This window comes from Rhinichthys klamathensis, unplaced genomic scaffold, assembly GCF_029890125.1.
Source record: "Rhinichthys klamathensis goyatoka isolate OS25496 unplaced genomic scaffold, OSU_Roscu_1.1 h1tg000185l_1, whole genome shotgun sequence".
Classification (NCBI taxonomy): Eukaryota; Metazoa; Chordata; class Actinopteri; order Cypriniformes; family Leuciscidae; genus Rhinichthys; species Rhinichthys klamathensis.
Window position 1 is genome coordinate 218,415 of NW_026606713.1, and position 23,297 is coordinate 241,711.

The following is a 23,297-nucleotide window of genomic DNA, read 5'->3' on the forward strand; positions in this document are numbered from 1 at the left end:
AACACATTTGCAGCAGCAAAGAAAGCTAAAGTGAAATGAGATCAGGTTATAATGGTTACCTGTTGATAGTTTTATAATCATCATGAAATAACTTGATTCACCGATGTCTTTGGAATCTAACAATTGTGTTGATCCATTAATACACAGCAAAATCCCCCAGTGTTAAATTAACACTGCTCAGTGTTTATATGAGTCCACACTCAGAGAGTGTTAAATGAACACTGAAGCAGGGCTAAAGTTAATGAGATAATTAAGTGATTAATGGAATGATAATTGAACATTATCGAAGACACCTGATGTTAACAAGCGGAATCACTGAAGGAGAAAATCGTAATTGTTATGTTACCATTGTGGAGATCAGTATTTGCTTTAGTTGGGCTGTTGACCCTTTAAGCTATTAACTCTAGATTTTGTTTGGCTGTTGTACATGAGTTATAACAGCCAGATGAACAAAGAGAAAAGGTGATATGATGGTGTTGATTGTGTTTTAACATTATCATTATTTTACAATCATTTGACCTGAATCACTGAACTCATATGGAGCCCAATTACTGAGTTACGTTTACTTTATTGATTATAGCAGCACTATCCTTGAAAAGCATAATATTTGTAACTTTTACAATGTAATCCAAATAATTTCTTAAAACTTAATCTCATACAAAACTTTTTTTTCTTTTTTTTTTACACAGACGTCAAGAATCAGCCTGTGAATCTCAACAATGGTGACAATTATAAAGCATTTTGCAGTGTATTCTAGATTCCACCAATCAAATCTTATTCATGGCTCCCATCATGCATTGCTGCATGAATAAATAATGAGCTTATGTTCAGAGGTGATCTGTTTGTCACCACTGTTGAGATTCATACGCGAATTCTTGATGTCTGTATGTGCCTACCTACATTTTTTTAAGAAGGTTTTTTTTTTGTAATTGATTTGCCAATTTGGATTTAATTGAAAAGGCTAAAAAATGCATACTCTACAACAACAGTGCTGCTATAATCCATAAGGTAAATTTAACTCTGAAATTATGCTGCCAATGAGTTCAGTGATTCAGGCCAACTATTGATTATGTTAAAACACAACCAACACCATCATATCATCTTTTCTCTTTGTTCATCAGGCTGTTATAACTCAGGTACAGCAGCCAAACAAAATGTAAAGTTAATGAATTAAGGGTCAACAGCCCAACTAAAGCAAACACTGATCTCCATAATGGTAACATACCAATTACGATTTTCTCCTTAAGTGATTCTGCGTTAACATCAGGTGTCTTCAATAATGCTCAATTATCACTCAATTAATCACTTAACGATCTCATTGAGTTTAGCACTGCTTCAGTGTTCATTTAACACTCTCTGAGTGTGGACTCATATAAACACTGAGCAGAGTTAATTTAAAACTGGGATTATGCTGTGTATTAATGGATCAACACAATTGTTAGATTCCAAAGACATCAGTGAATCAAGTTAATTCTTGATGATTATAAAACCATCAACAGGTAACAATTATAACATGATTTCATTTCACTTTAGCTTTCTTTGCTGCTGCTGCAAATGTGTTTGACTAAACACACTGTCACAGCAGCCAAAAAAAGACAAAAGATATTTTAAGAGTTAAGAGCCCAACTAATGGAAACACTAATCACTGTTATGGTGACTTAAAATGAAACAGAGTTAAACCTCTGTTAATTAGCAATAAAAACTTCTGTAGAAGTCTGACAGAAATACAGTCAGTCTGGTTAGTAATAAGTGAAGCTGGTAATGCTGTTTGTGGAGTTGTTTATTCCTCCTCTGCTGACATCTTCACAGATTTAATGTCTTCTTTTATCTTCAAGTGATTTCATCAAAGACTGTGTCTGAAGTCAGTTCTTGTTTTTCTGCTCGTCTCTTTTTCTGTTCTCTTCTTTCCTTCAGTGATTCTGCTTGTTAACAGGCTTATTAAGGCTGCAATTACTTAATATTTAATATACACAGATTTTGTGGCTCAGATAAGGTCCAGTTCTGGTTTATTTCTTTGCTCTTGGCTGACATGTGGCATTGCTATGGCCTACTTGTGGCCCAGATCTGGCAAACAGGAGTGGGCCACCCAAGGGCCGTCATTCCACGCTGCATGTGGGCCAGATCCGCATCCCACAAGTGCCAGATGTGGGCCGGATCTGGGCCGAAACAATGTTGCTATCTGGGAATACTAGCAGATAGGATCAAGTCTCAGTTTGGGTTGAAGGCCAAAGTGTAGAAGTGAGTTTTAAGAAGAGTTTTAAAAATCGGTATTGAGGAAGCCTGACGAATGGTCAAAGGTAAGGCATTCCATAATTTAGGAGCACAAACAGAGAAGGCCCTGTCTCCTCTGAGCTTCCGCTTGGATCCTGGGACGACCAGGAGCAACTGCTCAGCCGACCGGAGTGACCGGGAGGGAGTGTAGCGGTTGAGTAGCTGAGTTAAATAAGACGGGGCAAGACCATTTAAAACTTTAAAAGTAAACAAGAGGATTTTAATATGGACTCTAAAATGCACAGGCAGCCAGTGAAGTGAAGCCAGGACGGGAGTGATGTGTTCTCTCTTCCGGGTTCCAGTCAAAACCTGTGCAGCAGCATTCTGGACTAGCTGCAGACGTGCGAGTAGGGATTGAGTCCAAAATAAAGGGAATTACAGTAATCCAACCATAAGAAATAAAGGCATGGATTACGGTTTCTAACTGCTGCCTGGAAAGGAAAGGTTTCACCTTTACCAGCTTCCTTAGATGAAAAAAACTTAATTTAACTGTGGCATTGATTTGGCTATCCAGTTTAAAATCACTGTCCAGTAGGGCTGCACGATTAATCGCACGATATTGCTATGCGCATCTAATCAGTAAAGCCGGTTCCTTGATTAGTAGTAAATCACCTTCACCTGCTTTCAGATGGAGCGGCATTTACTACAAAGAGTCGTAGTTCACTGACAAGCTGAGCCAAATCGCGTTAAAATCGAGGACATATCGCCAACGATATTTAATGCGATATGGCTCAGCTTGTCAGTTAACTACGGCTCTTTGTACACAGCAAAAACTCAGTGTTAAATGAACACACCTGGGAGTGTATGAGTCCACACTCAAGAGTGTTAAAGTTAATGAGATATTTAAGTGATTAATTGAGTGATGATTGAGCATTATTGAAGACACCTAAAGCAGAATCACTGAAGGAGAAAAACGGAATTTCAGGTCACCATTATGGAGATGAGTGTTTGCTTTACTTGGGCTCTTGACCCTTATATTATTAACTTTAGAGTTTGTTTGACTGTTCTATCCGAGTTATACCTGCCAGATGAACAAAATGATCTAATATTGTTGGTTATATTATGACATTCATCATTTGAACTAATTGTTTGTGATTTATGCTGTTGATTACAGCATAACTGAGATTCTGCATATAATATCCAGAATTTGAGCTATAATATAAAGGATTTCTTAAAAGTTGTAAAAAAAAAAAGTCTTTCTTTTAGGCACACACAGATATCAAGATTCAGCCAATGCATCTCAACAATGGTGACGAACAGAATATTCAATTAGGAAAAGTGAATTACATAGACAATTCAGATAATAATTTATTCACACCGCAATGCATGATGGGAGCCATTAATGAGTTGTGATTGGTGGCAACAAGGATTATTATTGTCACCATGGTTGAGATTCACAGGCTGATTATTGATGTCTGTGTTTCTAAATAGATGCATTTGAAAATGATTTGATCAGAACAATTTATATTAAATGTTTTGGATTATAAGAAAAATACAATTATCATATGCTGTATAACCACTAAACTGTTGCTATCAAATTAAACCAGATCATCTGAATGAGTTTCATTTTTCAGATCACAACATGATTATGTCAAAACATAACCAACACTATCAGATCACACTTGTCTTTGTTCATTTGACTGTAATAAATAAATAACAGCAGACAAACAAAATTTATCTAAAAGTATAAGGATCAAGAGCCCAACTAAAGCAAACACTGATCGCCATAACGGTGGCTTACAATTTTAGATTTTCTCCTTCAGTGATTCTGCTTGTTAATATCAGGTGTCTTCAATAATGCTCAATGATCACTAAATTAATCACTTAATTATCTCATTAACTTTAAAACTCTTGAGTGTTAATTTAACACTCATATCTACATCATATCAGCCATCTGAAAGCAGGTGAAGGTGATTTACTACTAATCAAGGAACCGGCTTTTACTGATTAGATGCGCATAACAATATCGTGCGATTAATCGTGCAGCCCTAGTAGACCACAGCATTTTAATTTCAAGGTTACAGCACCAAGTAGGCCTCTGTGGCACTGTCCTGGAGTGGTTTAGATCCTACCTGTCTGACAGAACATTTCATGTTCAAATGGCTGAGTTTGAATCCCGTGCTGCTCCGCTGTCATGTGGCGTCCCCCAGGGTTCAATTTTAGGTCCCTTGCTTTTTTCATTGTATCTGCTTCCTTTTGGGTCTATTCTTAGAAAACATGGTATTTCTTTCCATTGTTATGCAGACGACTGCCAGATTTATGTACCCTTAAAGCGACATGACACCTGTTCTATTACACCTCTTTTAGCATGTCTGGAGGATATTAAAGCTTGGATGGCCTTAAACTTTTTAAATTTTAATGAAAAGAAAACAGAGGTGATAATGTTTGGACCTGGCGGCTCATATGAGACCCCCCTGTTGAGCTGGGTCCTCTAGCCTCGTATCTTAAACCGACCGTTTTAAACCTTGGTTTTAGACTGGAGGTCTACAGTATCAAAGGCAGCGGTAAGGTCCAACAGGACCAGGATTACGTTATTGCTGGAGTCGCACGCCAAGAGGATGTCATTGCAGACCTTCAACAGTGCTGACTCCGTGCTGTGCAGGGTTTTAAATCCAGATTGAAAAATTTCTAATAAACCCTGCTCATCAAGAAAAGACTTTAGTTGTAAATACACAATTTTCTCCAAGATTTTAGATACAAATGGGAGCTTGGATATTGGCCTAAAATTATTCAGCACAGTAGGATCTAAACCAGGTTTCTTTATCAGGGGAGTCACTACAGCATGCTTAAAGTCTGCAGGAACCACACCGGATGACAGGCTACCGTTTACAATAGCAAGTACCCAGTACCAAATAGTGAGAAAAACTTCTCTAAACAGCCGTGGTGGGAGAGCATCACAGGAAGAACCAGAAGGCTTAATATGAGTAACCACATCCTTCAAATGTGATAGCGTCACAGGCTCAAATTGATTAAAAGCAACAGGGCAAGCAACACAAACAGAGGGATCAAAACCAGGATGAGAGGTAAGAGCCCTCGCAGAGGCAACCTTGATGTCCGAAACATCACCATCGGCGAGGTCGAGCTCGGCGTGCTCCAATCCGAGGCAGAGAGCGCAGATGACGTGGCGGTCTCCATCCTCGAGGGGAGCGCGGCAAGAACCGCAGGAAGATTTACGAGACATCTTGAAAAAGACGCTCGGCTCTTTTAAATACAAAATGTAAAGGAAGCTTTTTGTAAAAAGGATACCAATCCGCCGGATGGCGCTAGCTCGCAGGACGGCTGAAGGTGGCGAAGACAGCCGGCTTCCTCAGTCTCCCAGATGCTCGCTAGAGTTGCCTTTTTGAGGACTGCGGCTTCTCTCAGGATCAGCAGATGCGTGTAGCCTCGCTGAAGAGATGAAAATCAGAGTTTACAGCCTAGGACGTCAATATTTATACTCTCTGACCACGCCCGTTTTGGCGGGCTCTGACGCAATGAGAGCATGTCAGACTCTCATTGGCCGAGAGTTCATTCGCGTCTCCTCATAGGCTTAAGCAGTTCTCTCTGAGCGAACCAATGAGCTGCTAGCTAGCCCGCTCATGGTCTGCTGCAGCTGAACTGCGTTGACAATGGATACAAAATTATAGGATAATTTTTTGGCTTCAATTTCTCAGAAAAGATTAATCTTTCCCGTAGCGTAAGCTAGCTTACGCAATACGAGAGAACCTCTCGTAAGAGAACTCCCAGCATGCATTGCAGCATGAATAAATTATACAGCTGAATGGTCTTACCATTTTCTGTGTTTGCTTGTTTTTTTGCAAATGTTTTTGTTGACTTTTTTTGTAGCCTGTTTTGTGATGTTCAGAGTATTTTTTTTTATTGTCACCATTGTTGAGATTCATGGGCTGATTTTTGATGTCAGTGATAACAAAGTCTAAGTGATGTGACTCATGATGTGTTTTTAAAATCATTATAACTGAATGCTGTTGGAACTTGCTGTAGTTTCACAGTGGTGGTAATGTTAATTTTAAGTGTGTTAATACTGTAACACTTTTGATAAAGGATTGGACACTGATGAGATCAAGAGACTCATCCAAAGTTCTTGTTATCTTGATATTTTATATGTTTTATGTAAATAAGTATGGCAGCCTGGGGATAGTTTTTTACAAGTTTTACTAATTTCTATTTATGAATATCTGCATCACTTAGAGACAGACATCAACAATGGATCAAGAGACCACAAGATGAATTTATCAATACATTATATCAATACATAAATCAATACATAAATCAGCATTCACTGATCAGATTTTCTCTCTTTTCTGCCATAAATGTCCCTTGTAAACACACAGTTAAAGCAGCCAGAAATTTTTTTGTTAAAAAGTCAAGGGTCACGAGCTGAACTAACATTTTTAATTAAAAGTCAATATTTAAACCTCTGCTTTTTCTCAATAAGAGCTATGACGTAAAACAAAAATAAAGTCAAACTGGTTATAAATGTAATGATGTGTAATGGCTGGAAGTCAGTTGTAGTTCTTGTGTTTCTGCTTGTCTCTTCTCTTTTTCTGTTTTTGTTGTTTCTCTTTCCTTCAGTGATTCTGCTTAACAGCACATAATTATCTCATTAACTCAATGTTCTGTTGGGATTGAAAAGGTTTCTGTTGTCTGAGTTTTGTGGGTCATTGTGCAGAAGAGTAAAGCCTGTGCTTCAGTCCAGCAGAAGATCATGAAACACTGATGATATTCTGCATGTTGCTTTATTTAAAACCAGTAACTGTGTAGTTGCTGATGCAATGAAAAGCTGTTTGCTAATTATATTAGTTCGGGTAAACGTTTATTTTGTGCTGCTTCGGTTTCTTAGATATTAAAATAATATGTAGCCTATTGGTCATTCTGAGGTCACTCAGCCCCGCAAATACTCCAAATTCACGCAAAATAGTCTTGTTTGTTTGTGCCGTTTGTGCTGTTTTGTGCTGGTAAAAAGAAATCGTTTGCTGCTTCGTTTTTTTAAATATTAGACACTGAATTATAGAAGATGACGTCACCAGCCCCAGACCTGCTCCACATTCAAAAAGGCTAGTCTTCTATGAATTTGACCCGTTAGATTCCGGACCCTACTGTACATATATATTTCAATTGCTGATCAATATGCTTAATAAAATAAAAATGGGAGATGGTCATACATGTACATCACACGAGTCACTTTATTGAACATTACAGTTATGAAGAAATAGCGGGACATTTTAATAGGCCTATGCATTTATAAGGACAAACTGTATGATCCTCCCAAGTCCCAACATTAATTATAGTAAATAGTAATAAGAATAAAGAAAAGCATATGTGTATCAGACAATGAGAATATTTTATACAAAACGAAACCATCATTAACACAGTCCAGCATCAGACAACAGCAGCGCAGGATAATGTTGACACCAAACGGGTGATGCGGCTGATAAGGCAGAAAATGATCCCAGACGGGAGGGGGCGGGAGGGGGCGGGAGTTTGCTACATTCATGGCGGGACACTTAATGAAAATGCAATCGCAAGTGCCTTAACCTCCTAAGACCCGAGTTTTGGTCAGAGGTGGAAAGTCCAGGGGTCAGAAAGTAAAAGTCCTGCCACATTTTTATTCCACCCACAGCAAAAACTCCAGTGTTAAAGTTAATGAGATAATTAAGTGAATAATTGAGTGATGATTGAGCATTATTGAAGACACCTGATGATAACAAGCAGAATCACTGAAGGAGAATGTCACATTTTTTAAGTCACCATTATGGTGATCAGTGTCTGCTTTAGTTGGACTCTTGACCCTTACATTATTAACTTTAGATGTTGTTTGGCTGCTGTACATGAATTATAACAGCCAAATGAACAACAAGAAAAGCTAATGCGCTGGTGTTGGTTATGTTTTTACATAATCATCATTTGTCAAAAAACTCATTTGTAGAGTTTAACCGTTTGATTACATAGTATAACATTTTCAGAAATTTAAATATTATCCAAAATATTTCTTAAAAGCTATTTTATTCTAATTACTTTATGGGAACAAACAGACATCAAGAATCAGCCTGTGATTCTCAACAATGGTGACAATTATATAGCATGTTACGGTGCATTCTGGGTGCCACCAATCAAAACTAATTTATGGCTCCCATCATGCATTGCAGTATGAATAAATTATGATCTGAATTGTCTTAGTTAGGGCTGGGCGATATATCGCATGCGATTGTTATGCGCATCTCTTCAGTAAAGCCGGTTCCTTGATTAATAGTAAATCGCCTTCACCTGCTTTCAGATGGAAGATATGATGCAGATATGAGTGATAAATTAACACTCAAGAGTGTTTAAGTTAATGAGATAATTAAGTGATTAATTTAGTGATGATTGAGCGTTATTGAAGACACCTGATGTTAACAAGCAGAATCACTGAAGGAGAAAATCACAAATTGTAAGCCACCGTTATGGCGATGAGTGTTTGCTTTAGTTGGGCTCTTGACCCTTATACTTACTTAACTTAAATTTTGTTTGTCTGCTGTTATTGATTTATAACAGTTAAATGAATAAAGAAAAGTGTGATCTGATTGTGTTGGGTATGATTTGGCATAATCACGCTGTGATCTGAAAAATGAAGCTTTTTGAAATAGTTTGGTTTACCTTGTTAGTACAATTTGGTGATTCTACAGCATATGATTATCAGTATTTTTCTTATAATCCAAAATTTTTAATAAACATCATTCTTATAAAAACACTTTCAAAAGAATTTATTTAGAAACACGGACATCAATAATCAGCCTGTGAATCTCAACAGTTGACAATAATGCTTGTTGCTGTGGCTGCCACCAATCACAACTCATTAATGGCTCCCATCATGCATTGCGGTATGAATAAATTATGATCTGAATTGTCTATGTAATTTACTTTTCCCTAATTGAATATTCTGCTCGTCACCGTTGTTGAGATGCATTGACTGAATCTTGAGGTCTGTGTGTGCCTAAAAGAATTATTATTTTTAAAAACATTTAAGAAATCCTTCATATTATATCTAAAATTCTGGATATTTATGCAGAATCACAGTTATGCTGTAACCAACAGCATGAATCACAAACATGACGTTCAAATGATGATTGTTATAATATAACCAACACCTTTAGATGTTTTTTTGTTTCTTTGTTCAACTGGCAGTTGAACAACGGATACAACAGACAAACTAAATCTAAAGTTAATAATATAAGGGTCAAGAGCCCAACTAAAGCAAACAATGATCGCCATAACGGTGGCATACAATTTTAGATTTTCTCCTTCAGTGATTCTGCTTTAGGTGTCTTCAATAATGCTCAATCATCACTCAATTAATCACTTAATTATCTCATTAACTTTAACACTCTTGAGTGTGGACTCATATACACTCCCAGGAGTGTTAATTTAACACTGGAGTTTTTGCTGTGTACAAAGAGCCGTAGTTAACTGACAAGCTGAGCCATATCGCATTAAATATCGCTGGCGATACGTCCGCGATATTAATGCGATATGGCTCAGCTTGTCAGTTAACTACGGCTCTTTGTAGTAAATGCCGCTCCATCTGAAAGCAGGTGAAGGCGATTTACTACTAATCAAGGAACCGGCTTTACTGACGAGATGCGCATAACAATCGCATGCGATATATCGCCCAGCCCTAGTCTTAGTAATTTCCTTTTCCTAATTGAATATTCTGTTTGTCACCATTGTTGAGATTCATACACTGAATCTTGATGTCTGTTTGTGCCTAAAAGAAAGATTATTATTTATTTATCAGAACAAATTATAGTTCTGATAAATAAATGCAATAAATGCAACGTATTATTATTTGCATTATTATTTGTCCGTTAATGCAAATAATAATACGTTGGCATTACTGTAGAGTCTTTTTTGACTCGCTGACGCTGTGGAGTGTGGAGTGACTCGCTGTGGAGTGTGGAGTGACTCGCTGACGCTGTGGAGTGTGGAGTGACTCGCTGTGGAGTGTGGAGTGACTCGCTGTGGAGTGACTCGCTGTGGAGTGTGGAGGGACTCGCTGACGCTGTGGAGTGTGGAGTGACTCGCTGTGGAGTGTGGAGTGACTCGCTGTGGAGTGTGGAGTGACTCGCTGTGGAGTGACTCGCTGTGGAGTGACTCGCTGACGCGAGGCAGAGCGACTGCCGGTCTTGCGTTGCTGCTCAGACTGTGTTTCCGGTAACAACAACAAGATGGCCACAAAAGAAATCAAAAAAGACATTGAGGAGTTAAAAGCAGCCATGAATATGATGGGTGAAGAACTGGCGACTATAGCCAAGCAACAGCGTACTATTTTAAATCTCATGAATGAAATCACAGAACTTAAGAAGCGAAATGAGGAACAGCAGAACAAGGTTAACTTCTTGGAAGCTCGCGTATCAGACCTGGAGCAGTATACGCGAATGAACGACGTTTTGATAACTGGATTGAAGATTAAGCCACGGTCTTACGCTCATGCTGTGAATAGAGAGATACAAGACGAGAGCGCGGACCGTGATGATTCAGCTGAGGCTCAGGTAACAGCCTTCCTCCATGGTAAAAATATATCTATAAACAGACACAATATAGAGGCATGCCATATTATTCCAACAAGGAACCAGAAAGATAATCACGTCGTCATTGTCCGCTTTCCTAACAGAAAGCATAAAATTGACCTGCTCAGGCAGGGCCGTAAATTGAAGGGGTCAAATGTTTATATTAATGAGCATTTGACCAAAACAAATGCAGAAATTGCAAGAAAGGCAAGGTTCTTGAAGAAGAAAGGGACCTTTCAAGCTACTTGGACTGCAAACTGCAAGGTGTTTGTTAAAATGAATGGCACTCCAGAGCAGGCTAAAGTTATGAGTATCAGAAGCATTGAGCAGCTCGAAAAGTTAGAAAGTAGTTTATAGTAGAGCAAACTCCTAGGAGTTTGATGATGTAGCTCTCATATTATTTTACTCCTACCATTGTTGATTCAGTAGCTTTTGTCATGTTTAACAATATGATTGATCTTCAATACAGTAGATGTTCTGATACTGACCAACATATAACTGACTTTGATAAGAATATCGATCCCGTTAATAATTTTTATGATAACTTGCATAACAACTGTGGCTATTATACAGAGCAACAGTTTAACAATAATATTAAACACGAGCACGGCATCTCTATCATTCATTTTAACAGCAGAAGTCTATATTCTAATTTCCAGAGTATAAGGGAATATTTAGGACAGTTCAAGAAACCCTTTAATATTATAGCCATTTCTGAAACGTGGATAAATGCCGATAGGGGCATGGATTTTGAGTTGCAGGGATATGAATTTAATTACGTGAATAGAGAGAGTAGTTGTGGAGGGGGGGTGGCACTTTTTGTTGACAAAGGTATCATTTATAAAGTTGTTGATAATATGTCAGTATTCATTGATGATATAATGGAGTGTATCACAATAGAATTATGTATGGAAAAAACGAAGAATGTCTTAGTCAGTTGTGTATATAGGAAACCAGGATCTAACATTAAAATATTTATAGAAAAAATGGAAAACATGTTTAATAAAGTAAAGCATAAAATAAGCTATATCTGTGGGGATTTTAATATTGATTTATTAAACCCCAACAATCACAAATTGACGGAAGAGTTTATTGAAACATTGTATAGTTTGAGTTTTTTTCCAACAATCACTAAACCAACTAGAATAACAGGTAATGGTGCCACTCTGATAGATAATATTTTTACAAACAATGTTGAAAGTAATTCTTTAAGTGGAATATTAATTAATGATATAAGTGACCACCTGCCAATCTTTGTGACTTATGACTGTAACTATAACGGAAAAAGAGAGTACAACGAAATTAACTATAGGAGATTGAGAACTGAAGAAACTATATTTGCATTTAGAAAGGAATTAATTAAGTTCAATTGGAATGAAGTAATTAATGAAGCTGACCCTAGTACTGCATATGAATTATTTTTAGACATATTCATAACTTTATATAATAAAAACTGTCCATTAAAACCATATTGCAGTAAAAGGAAATATTCAGAAAAACCTTGGATGTCTAAATCGATTCAAAATGCTTGTAAAAAAAAGAATACTCTTTATAGGAATTTTATAAAATATAGAACGAAAGAATTGGAGTTAAAATATAAGAAATATAAAAACAAATTAACTAACATAATGAGGGTATGTAAGGATTATTACAATAATTTACTAGATAAAAATGAATATAATGCGAAAGTAATATGGAATACAATAAACACTATTATTACAAAAGGACTTAATAAATTTAATTATCCGGAATATTTCAAGGACAATGACATACAGTTGACAAATATGAACGTGGTGGTTGACAGATTCAATAATTTTTTTGTAAATGTGGGCCCTAAACTGGCCAAAGATATAAAGCACACAGGGATGAAATACTCTGTGATGGATCAAGTGGATAGAAATCCACACTAATTTTTTTGGGGAATTGTAGAAGGTAAAGAAATTATAGAGATCGTAAGTAAATGTATGAATAAAACGTCTAAAGATTGTGATGACATTGATATTTCACTAGTAAAAAAAGTAATTGATGGAATTGTAGATCCATTAACATATATATATAATTTATCATTTAAAACAGGAGTATTTCCTGAAAAGATGAAGTTGGCAAAAGTCATCCCTTTGTATAAAACAGGTGATTCACATATTTTTAATAATTATAGACCGATATCCTTGCTCTCTCAGTTCTCAAAAATACTTGAAAAATTATTTATTAATTTATATATATTAAAAGGCTAGATAATTTCATTGATAAAAACAACTTACTAACGGACAGTCAGTATGGATTCAGATCTGGTAGATCAACGTCTATGGCACTAATTGAGTTAGTAGACAGATTAACAAATTGTATTGAAAATAAAAAATATGCAGTAGGGATTTTCATTGATTTAAAAAAAGCTTTTGATACTGTTGATCATGAAATTATGTTAAAAAAATGGAAAGGTATGGCATTAGAGGTGTGGGCTATAATTGGATAAAAAGTTATATGGAAAATAGGAGTCAGTTTGTACAAATGGGTAATCACCGGTCAGTAAGCCTCAGTATTTCCTGTGGTGTCCCACAGGGATCAGTTTTAGGCCCCAAACTGTTTATTCTTTATTTAAATGATATATTCAAAGTATCAAATGTACTTAAATTTACTGTTTTTGCTGATGATACAAATGTTTTATGTTGCGGAGACAATCTGCAACAGATGATGGAAGTGGTAACAATCGAAATGAATAAATTAAAACTTTGGTTCGATTCGAATAAGTTATCCCTCAACTTTAACAAAACTAAAAATTTTTGGGTGTTGTACTTGACCATAAATTGTGCTGGAAGCCCCACATCAAAAATTTGTGCATGAAGATGCACAGCAAAATCCCCAGTGTTAAATTAACACTCTGAGTGTGGACTCATATAAACACTGAAGCAGTGTTAAAGTTAACACTGAAGCAGTGTTAAAGTTAATGAGATAATTAAGTGAATAATTGAGTGATGATTGAGCATCATTGAAGACACCTGATGTTAACAAGCAGAATCACTGAAGGAGAAAACCGTAATTTTAAGTCACCATTATGGTGATCAGTATTTGCTTTAGTTGGGCTCTTGACCCTTTAATCAATAACTTCAGATTTTGTTTGGCTGCTGTACGTGAGTTATAACAGCCAGATGAACATATAGAAAAGGTGATATGATGGTGTTGGTTGTGTTTTAACATAATCATTATTTCACAATCATTTGACCTGAATCACTGAACTCATATATAGGCCAATTTCTGAGTTAGGTTTGCTTTATTAATTATAGCAGCACTGTCCTTGTATGGCATCATATTTTTAGCCTTTTCAATGAAACCAAATGATCAAAAAAAAAAAAAACATCAAAAATGATTTAGGTTGGTGCACACAGACATCAAGATTTAGCATATGAATCTCAGCAATGGTGACAAACAGATCACTTCTGAACATAAGCTCATTATTTATTCCATGCAGCAATGCATGATTGGAGCCATGAATGAGTTTTTATTGGTGGCACCCAGAATGCACAACAACATGCTTTAATAATTGTCACCATTGTTGAGATTCACAGGCTGATTCTTGATGTCTTTGTGTCTAAAAACTGTATCAAATAAATGATTTTTTTTTTTTTATATGAGACGTGTATAAAATAAATTTCTGTGGATTACTTTGTAAAAGTTTAAAACACTATGCTGTGCAAGAATAGTGCTGCTATAATTTATAAACTAAACCTAATTTGGGCTCTTTATGAGTTCAGTAATTCAGGTCAAATGATTGTGAAATAATGATTATGTTAAAACACAACCAACACCATCAGATCACCTTTTCTATATGTTCATCTGGCTGTTATAACTCACGTACAGCAGCCAAACAAAATCTAAAGTTAATGATTAAAGGGTCAAGAGCCCAACAAAAGCAAACACTGATCACCACAATGGTGACTTAAAATGACGGTTTTCTCCTTCAGTGATTCTGCTTGTTATCATCAGGTGTCTTCAATGATGCTCAATCATCCCTCACTTATTCACTTAATTATCTCATTAACCTTAACACTGCTTCAGTGTTAACTTTAACACTTCTTCAGTGTTTATATGAGTCCACACTCAGAGTGTTAATTTAACACTGGGGATTTTGCTGTGTGGCCAGGATTATTGGTATATTGAGTAAAACCAGATATATATTGAATAAAAATACATTACATACTATTTACTGCACACTTATTTTGCCATACATGTTATACTGTGTGGAAGTTTGGGGAAATACCTATAAAAGTAATTTACAAAATATTTGCACACTACAAAAAAGAGCAATCCGGATAATAAATCATACTGGGTATTATGAGCACACTAATCTTTTGTTTTTTTAATTCACATTTGTTAAAATTTATGGACATTGTTACATTTAAAACTGCTCAATTTATGTTTAAAGTCAAAGAAAATAATTTAACATAAGTGCAATGTTTAATGAAAGAGATGGGGGATATCATCTAAGAGGATATTGTATGTTCAAACAACCTCTTGTACGAACTGCTATTAAAAACATGTGTATATCAGTTTGTGGGGTAACTATATGGAATGGACTGGATAATGACGTCAAACAGAGCCATAATATCATTCGGTTCAAGAATAGATTAAAGAAATCATTATTGGACCAATATAGATAAGTATAGACTGAAACACAGGACTTAATTTGCAATGTGAAAGTATTGTGGTTAAGGTATTGTTGTGAGTAATGTAAGATCTGAGAAAAATGTATGCTGTAACTGCGTATTTATTTGCTTTTTAATATTATTATTTTTGTTAAATAGGGGCAGGTTTAAATAAGCTAATTGCTTCTGCCTGCTCCTTCTCAAACAAATTTTTTTTTTTTTTTTTTTTTTTTGTTGTTGTTTTGGTATTATTATTATTATTATTTATACATATATATTTATTTTTTGATGGTTGTGTTTTACTTTGTGGTTTTAATTATTGTTTTGTTGTTGTGTATCTATGTTGATTGTTTGAGACAAATAATAAAGAAAGAAAGAAAGAAAGAAAGAAAGAAAGAAAGAAAGAAAGAAAGAAAGAAAGAAAGAAAGAAAGAAAGAAAGAAAGAAAGAAAGAAAGAAAGAAAGAAAGAAAGAAAGAGCAACGTTTAAGATATCATTTGGTTTATTTTGAAAAATCTGGATCTAATGTTATAGAATCACTGTGATGCTGTTATGATCATTATACATTTAAGTCAGAGAGTAGGCTTTAAATGATTTCAGTGATTCAGGTCAAATGATGATTATGTCTAAACATGATCTGCAACATCTGATCTGATCTGATCTGATCTGATCTCTTTGTTCATCCAGCTGTTAAAACAGCCAAACAAAATCTTTAGTTAAACATTTAAAGGTCACCTGCCCAACTAAAACAAACACTTTAAAATATAGATTTTCTCCTTCAGTGATTCTGCTAGTTAACATCTGGTGTCTTCAATAATATCTCAATCATCACTCAATTATTCACTTAATTATCTCATTAACTTTAACACTCTTGAGTCTGGATCCAAATAAACTCCCAGTAAAGTTCATTTAACACTGGAGTTTTTGCTGTGGGTGGAATAAAAATATGGCAGGACTTTTACTTTCTGACCCCTGGACTTTCCACCTCTGATGTGATGTCCACGTATGTGGATAACCAGGTCTTAGGAGGCTACATGTGAGTGTAAATACAATGAAGAAAAATAACATTTAAATGATAATTTTGCTACAGTTTTTGTTTGAACATGGAGCATTTCTGTAATACATTTTCATTTTCATTTTGCAACTTATAAAGCGTTAAAATCAGTATTTAATTTACATATTAAAACTAGTGTATATGAAATGGCAAATGTAAATTATATAATTGATTTATTTTCTTTTTACACCAACGTTGCACAAATGTAATGGAAAATGTACATTTAAATACAGAAATGCATTGTCATTTTACATATTGTATTGTCATTTTGCATATTACATTTCAAATTGAATATTGCTACCCAAATGCTTCCATATCTGTTGAGATCTTCAGAGATTTTATTGATTTGATTTGATAATAGAAAACTTAAAGTAAGTTCTCTTTACTTTCATAAAGTTATTTCAACTACATTTATGTTCAAATAACAAAACATTTCAAGTTAATAATACGAAGTAAATACAGCTTAACTGAGTCCCAAAAAGTGAAAGTAAAGTGTTGACAGTGTAGTGGATGTAAGATAAAAAAGGTGAAAAAAAGAACAATTGAAATTATTTCTTGAACAGTTTAAACACGTTGAAATGAATTATGCAGTGGTGCATGTAAGGTATTGGCTCACGCATCATGTTCCCTGATGTGAAGTAGGCCTACTAAGGAAAATGTCTCCTCCGCTTATATATAAGCTATATATTTAATGCTGTTTTCTCCTCTTAATGTCTTTATCCTTAATTTTCTTCAGCACACGATCAACTACAGGATGAGCACAGGAAAATACAAACTGTCTTTATTGAATCATTTAATTTAGTATTAATTTCAAGTCTGTTTTTTTTATCCACAGAATATTTAATTAACAGACATTATGTATTCACATACTTGTATATCTCCTGTAATTTATGTAGTTATTGTTCTTCAATCAGAAATGATATGTTATTAATGCTAATGTTGTCTGAATTCTGTTTTCTCTTGTCTTTATTCTGAATTTTCTTCAGCACACAAACAACTACAGGATGAGCACAGGAAAATGCAACATGGTGAATCTGTCTTTATTGAATCATTTAATTCAGTATTAATGTCAAGTCTGTTTTTTTTTCCACAGAATATTTAATTTACAGACATGTATTCACATACTTGTATATCTCCTGTAATTTGTACACTCAAAAAAATGATGTGTTGGCTTTACTTTTTTTTGTAAACAGGTTCCACCACATAACTTGGTTTCGTTAAACAAACATAATTTGTTCATGTAACTTCAATATCATGGAAGTCATTTTGAGCCATCCAATCAACGTCTGAGCTGAGTGTTTAATGAACACTGAAGCAGTGTTAAAGTTAATGAGATAATTAAGTGAATAATTGAGTGATGATTGAGCATTATTGAAGACACCTGATGTTAACAAGCAGAATCACTGAAGGAGAAAATCGTAATTTCAGGTCACCATTATGGAGATGAGTGTTTGTTTTTGTTGGGCTCTTGACCCCCACATTATTAACTTTAAATTATGTTTGGCTATACATGAGTTATAACAGCCAGATGTTCACATAGAAAAGGTGATCTGATGCTGTTGGTTGTGTTTTAACATAATCATTATATGTTGAAACGTGACACCTTGACACTTGGTCAGGTGGAACTGGGGATATAACCACCAACCTTCCGGTTTTTAGACATCCTATACATGAGCCATTGCCACTGTTAAGTTTACCTTATAGATTATAACAGCACTGCTGTTGTAGAGCATACCATTTTTAGCCTTTTCAATGGAATTCAAATGATCAAATCAATAAAAAAGAAACTTCTAAAAAACAAATTGGCTTATGTATAGGCACACACAGACATCAAGAATCAGCCTGTGAATCTCAACAATGGTGACAATTATTAAAGCATGTTGCAGTGCATTATGGGTGACACCAATCAAAATTCATTCATGGCTCCCATGCATTGCTGCATGAATAAATATTGAGCTTATGTTCAGAGGTGATCTGTTTCTCACCATTGCTGAGATTCACACGCTAAATATTGATGTCTGTGTGTGCATGCATACAAATGTTTTCTTTTTGATCATTTGGATTCCTTTGAATGGGCTAAAAAAAGGTATGCTCTACAATGGCAGTGCTGCTATAATCCATAAGATAAACTTAACTCAGAAATTTGCTTCTATATGAGTTCAGTGATTCAGGTTAAATGATTGTGACATAATGATTATGTTAAAACACAACCAACATCATCAGATCACTTTTTCTAATTGATCATCTGGCTGCTATAGCTCATACAAAGCAGCCAGACAAAATATAAAGTTAATAATGTGAGGATCAAGACCCCAACTAAAACAAACACTCATCTCCATAATGGTGACTTTAAATTACGTTTTTTCTCCTTCAGTGATTCTGCTTGTTAACATCAGGTGTCTTCAATAATGCTCAATCATCACTCAATTTTTCATTTAATTATCTCATTAACTTTAACACTGCTTCAGTGTTCATTTAACACTCAGCTCAGAGTTTAATTGGATGGCTTAAAATGACTTCCATGATGTTGAAGTTACATGAACAAATTATGTTTGTTTAACGAAACCAAGTTATGTGGAACCGGTGGAACCTGTTTACAAAAAAAAGTTAAGTAAAGCCAACACATCATTTTTTTGAGTGTTATTGTTCTTCAATCAGAAATGATATGTTATTAATGCTAATGTTGTCTGAATTCTGTTTTCTCTTGTCTTTATTCAGAATTTTCTTCAGCACACAAACAACTACAGGATGAGAAGAGAAAAATACAACATGGTGAATCTGTCTTTATTAAGTTATTGATTAATTGTTCATTTAAAGTCTGATTTCAGCCATAAAATATCTACTTAACAGCCTGTTTGTATTCATTTAGTTTTGTGTCTATCTTGGGTCCTATAAATGGTTATATTATATATGTATAATTTATTCAGTCACATATGTACTTGTGTGATGTTAACACACACTATAAACACAACTAATGATTGTAACTTGTTTGTAATTTCAATATCAAGTCACTTTTATTTCTGTAGCGCTTTTTTCAATACAGATTGTTTCAAAGCAGCTTTACAGTGATAACAGGAAAATAATGCAACAAGTTTGATTCTGCTTTACAGAAGATCTATAATGTTATTTTCTCGTCTATTTCTGAATTTTCTTTAGAACGTGATCAACTTTTACACAGTCAAAAGATTATTCTACCAAAAGGTGAATTTGTTTATATGCCTTTATTAAACTATTAATTACTTTTGAATTATTTTGCAAAGCAATGCATTCATACACTGTGTATTCATATATGTCTTTAATTCATTATATTTTATTATAGGATATACAGTATAAACAGTGTTAAGTCTTCTTGGATTTTGTTGCTCTTCAAGCAGTGATTAAAATGATTGATCTCATTATTGATTTAAAGATTAATTCTGATATGAACCCTTTATAACTTCATTCTTTCTGTTTTATACTTAGCTCTCCTACATTTAAGAACACACACAGGTGAGTAAAATCTATTCATAAGTATTTATTTTAATTTCCCAAATTCATCATCCTGTCAAACATTTATTAATTTATGTATTGCACATAACTGGATCACAGTGTCATAGAGAAGGTCATAAAGGGATTGCGCTTGGTTTATATCATTCATTCTGACACGCAGCCATTGGAGTTTCATTATCACTGGCAACTACCAAGCCACTACCTAGCAACCAAACAGAGTACCCTAGCAACCGTTTAGCACAGGGGTGTCCAGTCCGCGATTTTTTTTTTTGCAGGGTGGTAGGGGAAGACTCGTTAATATTCATTGGGGAACTCGTCCCTGATTGGCTCGCCATGACGCATCTCTAATGAGATGTGATAGAGAAAACAGACATCGTCTCCTTCGTGACAACAGACACTTTCACGAAGGTAAGTCATACCTGTCAACATTTGGTTATCCAAATCCGGGAGATTTGTGCGGAGACCGCTCACGAACTTCGTGAACTTCTGTATCTTTGCGGGGACACCGTCTTGACCTGCCATGTCAATCTGAGTGACGTGTGACAGCGAACCAATTGCGGATGAGTTCCCCAATGAATATTAATGATTCTTCCCCTACCACCCTGCAAAAAAAAAATTTGCGTCCAGTCCTGCAGGGTTCAACTCCAACGCCAATTAAACACACCTGAGATGTGCTGAGATATGGCTTATTCATGTGTTCAAGTGGTTGCTAGGGTGTTCTGGGTGGTTGCTATGGTGTTGCTAGGGTGTTCTGGGTGGTTGCTAGGGTGTTCTGGGTGGTTGCTAGGCTATTCTGTGTGGTTGCTAGGAGGTTTCTATGGTGTTCTGGGTGGTTACTATGGTGTTACTAGGTAGTTGGTATTTGTCACAGATGGTTACTCTGGAGTTTTTATAGAGTCCTTCAAATCTTTAGTAATGAGTGTCTTTAGTACGGCCTGCGTCCTCGTGCCTATGGCCTATGGTTGCTAGGGTGCTGTAACTGGTTGATAGGGCGTGGCTATGAAGATTTTAGGCCATTACTTATTGGCTGCTTGATAATAAATCCTCTGAGGGAGAGATGCAGGGGTGTCAGGCCCTAGCTAGCCGTAGGAAAGAAGCCATGTCGTGGGAGCACGTACAAAACACTGTTAAACATGATGGTTCATATTTATCACACCCGCGGTGTATAACACAGTGTGGGATGAAATGAAGAAGTGGCCTGATATCTTATGAGAACATATTCCATTATTGTGTGTTATATATGTGCGTTTTAGCAGCTTGTTTAACAAATGCCATCTCTGCATATGCTGTGAGTTTGGGTTACTTATGACGTTCATGAACGCCATTTCACCAGATTTGCAACGTAAATCTTCTGTAAACCTACGCCAACACAGGGGAATACATCAATATGTTTCTAAATATGCAAACTGTTCATTCATGGCGACTTCAAAATTAAAGTTTAAACCCTCATGAGTGTGTTTTGATGTCCACATGTTATTGTTCAAGAAATTACAGTGGCTGTAACATTTCTATCGTAAAGAAGTGGGCAAATATTAAAGGGATGATCATCCGTGGATCTGCCATTGACGAAGTGGAAAGAGCAAAAGTGCGGAAATTTTAGCGGTTCCTCACAAATGTGTCGCTCAAACACACACAAGAGAAATACATAAACTACTGCTGCGTTTATAACCTTAATAACATCATTTAACATGCACTGAATTGTGTCACACGTTAAGCATGTGCGTGCAAAGAACTCAAAATGGTGATTGAACGGTTAAAAAAATATAAAAACTCCATAGTAACCATCTGTGACAACTAGCAACTGTCTAGCGACACCCTAATAACCACTGAGAACACCATAGCAACCACCCACAATTCCATAACAACCACCTAGAATTGCAATAGAAACAAACCAGAACACCCTAGCAACCACTGATAATACCCTAGTCACCACCTGGCAATGCCCTAGCAACCACTAGCAAAGCCCTAAAAACCAACGAGAATACCCTAGCTACCACATAGCAACCACCCAAAACACCCTAGCAACCACCCATAATACCTTAGCAACTTCAAACCTTTTAAACTACTTCAGACTTTCTGCTCTGGTTTTCTCAAGACAACTTCAAAGTTTGCTTACAAACTTTTTAATCTAGTTTACAATTAATGCAGAATTGTTTATTTTTTATTATCTTGTTTTAAAGTTACCATGATTCTTATAAAAATAAATAATTGTCTTTATTTTGTCATATGCCCGTCTGTAAAGCAGTATTTCTATATTTTCTGCAGTGAAAGTGACTCTGGATGCTGATTCAGCTCATCGACGTCTCATCGTGTCTGATGATGGGAAACAAGTGAGAGATGAAATCAGCCGGAACGCAGTGGATGATGGAAAACACAGGTTTGATGAATATCTTGGTGTTCTCGGAAAGGACGGATCCTCCTCAGGGAGTTTTTACTTTGAGGTGCAGGTGAAGGATCAAACTTGGTGGGATTTAGGAGTGGCCAGAGAATCTATTAAGAGGAGCGGCAGGCTCGGCCTGAGGCCTGATGTTGGATACTGGACTGTGAGACGGAGAGATACGAGGTATTGGGCTCTTGAGTCTCCATCTGTCTCTCTGTCTCTGAGAGTGGAGCTTCAGAGGATCGGTGTGTTTGTGGATTATGAGAAGGGTCTCGTCTCCTTTTATGAAGTGGAGTCCATGTCTCATATCTACTCTTACACCAGTCAGTCTTTTAATGAGAAACTCTTTCTATTTGTTGGTTTGGGGTATCAGTGGGAATATGTAAACTCCACACCACTGATTATCTGTGATGATTATTAATGACGTCAGTGAATGAATTTACATGATCAAGTGAAATAGAAGGAAATACAATACAATACAATAAGTGTAACATCCACAAATATGAAGTATTAATCACAAATGTGGACACAGAAGTGTGTGTGAGGCGTTCACATGATCCCTGTTCCCCGTCAGCTCCTCCTCATCTCCACTAGATAGTGAATGAAAGTCATCATGAAGTGCTGATCACAGGAACTGTTCCTCCCTCAATAGTGTTGGTGTTTGTTGATGAATGTCCAGATTGAGGAAAGCTGCAATCAAAGAACAAGCTCAAATATTTGACATATTCATGTGTGTAACGTTTTGCTCACTACATCATTCCCACAATGCCATGTGTGTTATTCAGATTTCATGACTTATATGTGGATCGCGTAAAGAATTAGCCGTGTCCAAACTTCTGATCCTAACTTATTAGATTTTGGACACAGATGAATAGATGAGTTTAAGTTTATTCATGTATTCTTAAGTGCTCATTTGTATT

General features: G+C 35.8%; 1 protein-coding gene across 1 annotated transcript in view; it reads left to right on the top strand.

Annotated features, from left to right (window-relative positions):
- The window catches only part of LOC130095105 (butyrophilin subfamily 1 member A1-like), a 61,997-nt gene extending 39,199 nt beyond the window's left edge, over positions 1-22,798 (top strand). The window contains exons 6-7 of the mRNA XM_056261760.1: positions 17,245-17,322; positions 22,263-22,798. Of these exons, the coding sequence (XP_056117735.1) occupies positions 17,245-17,322; positions 22,263-22,798 (614 nt within the window). The remainder of the gene's footprint in view (positions 1-17,244; positions 17,323-22,262) is intronic.
- The last annotated feature ends 499 nt before the right edge of the window (positions 22,799-23,297 follow it).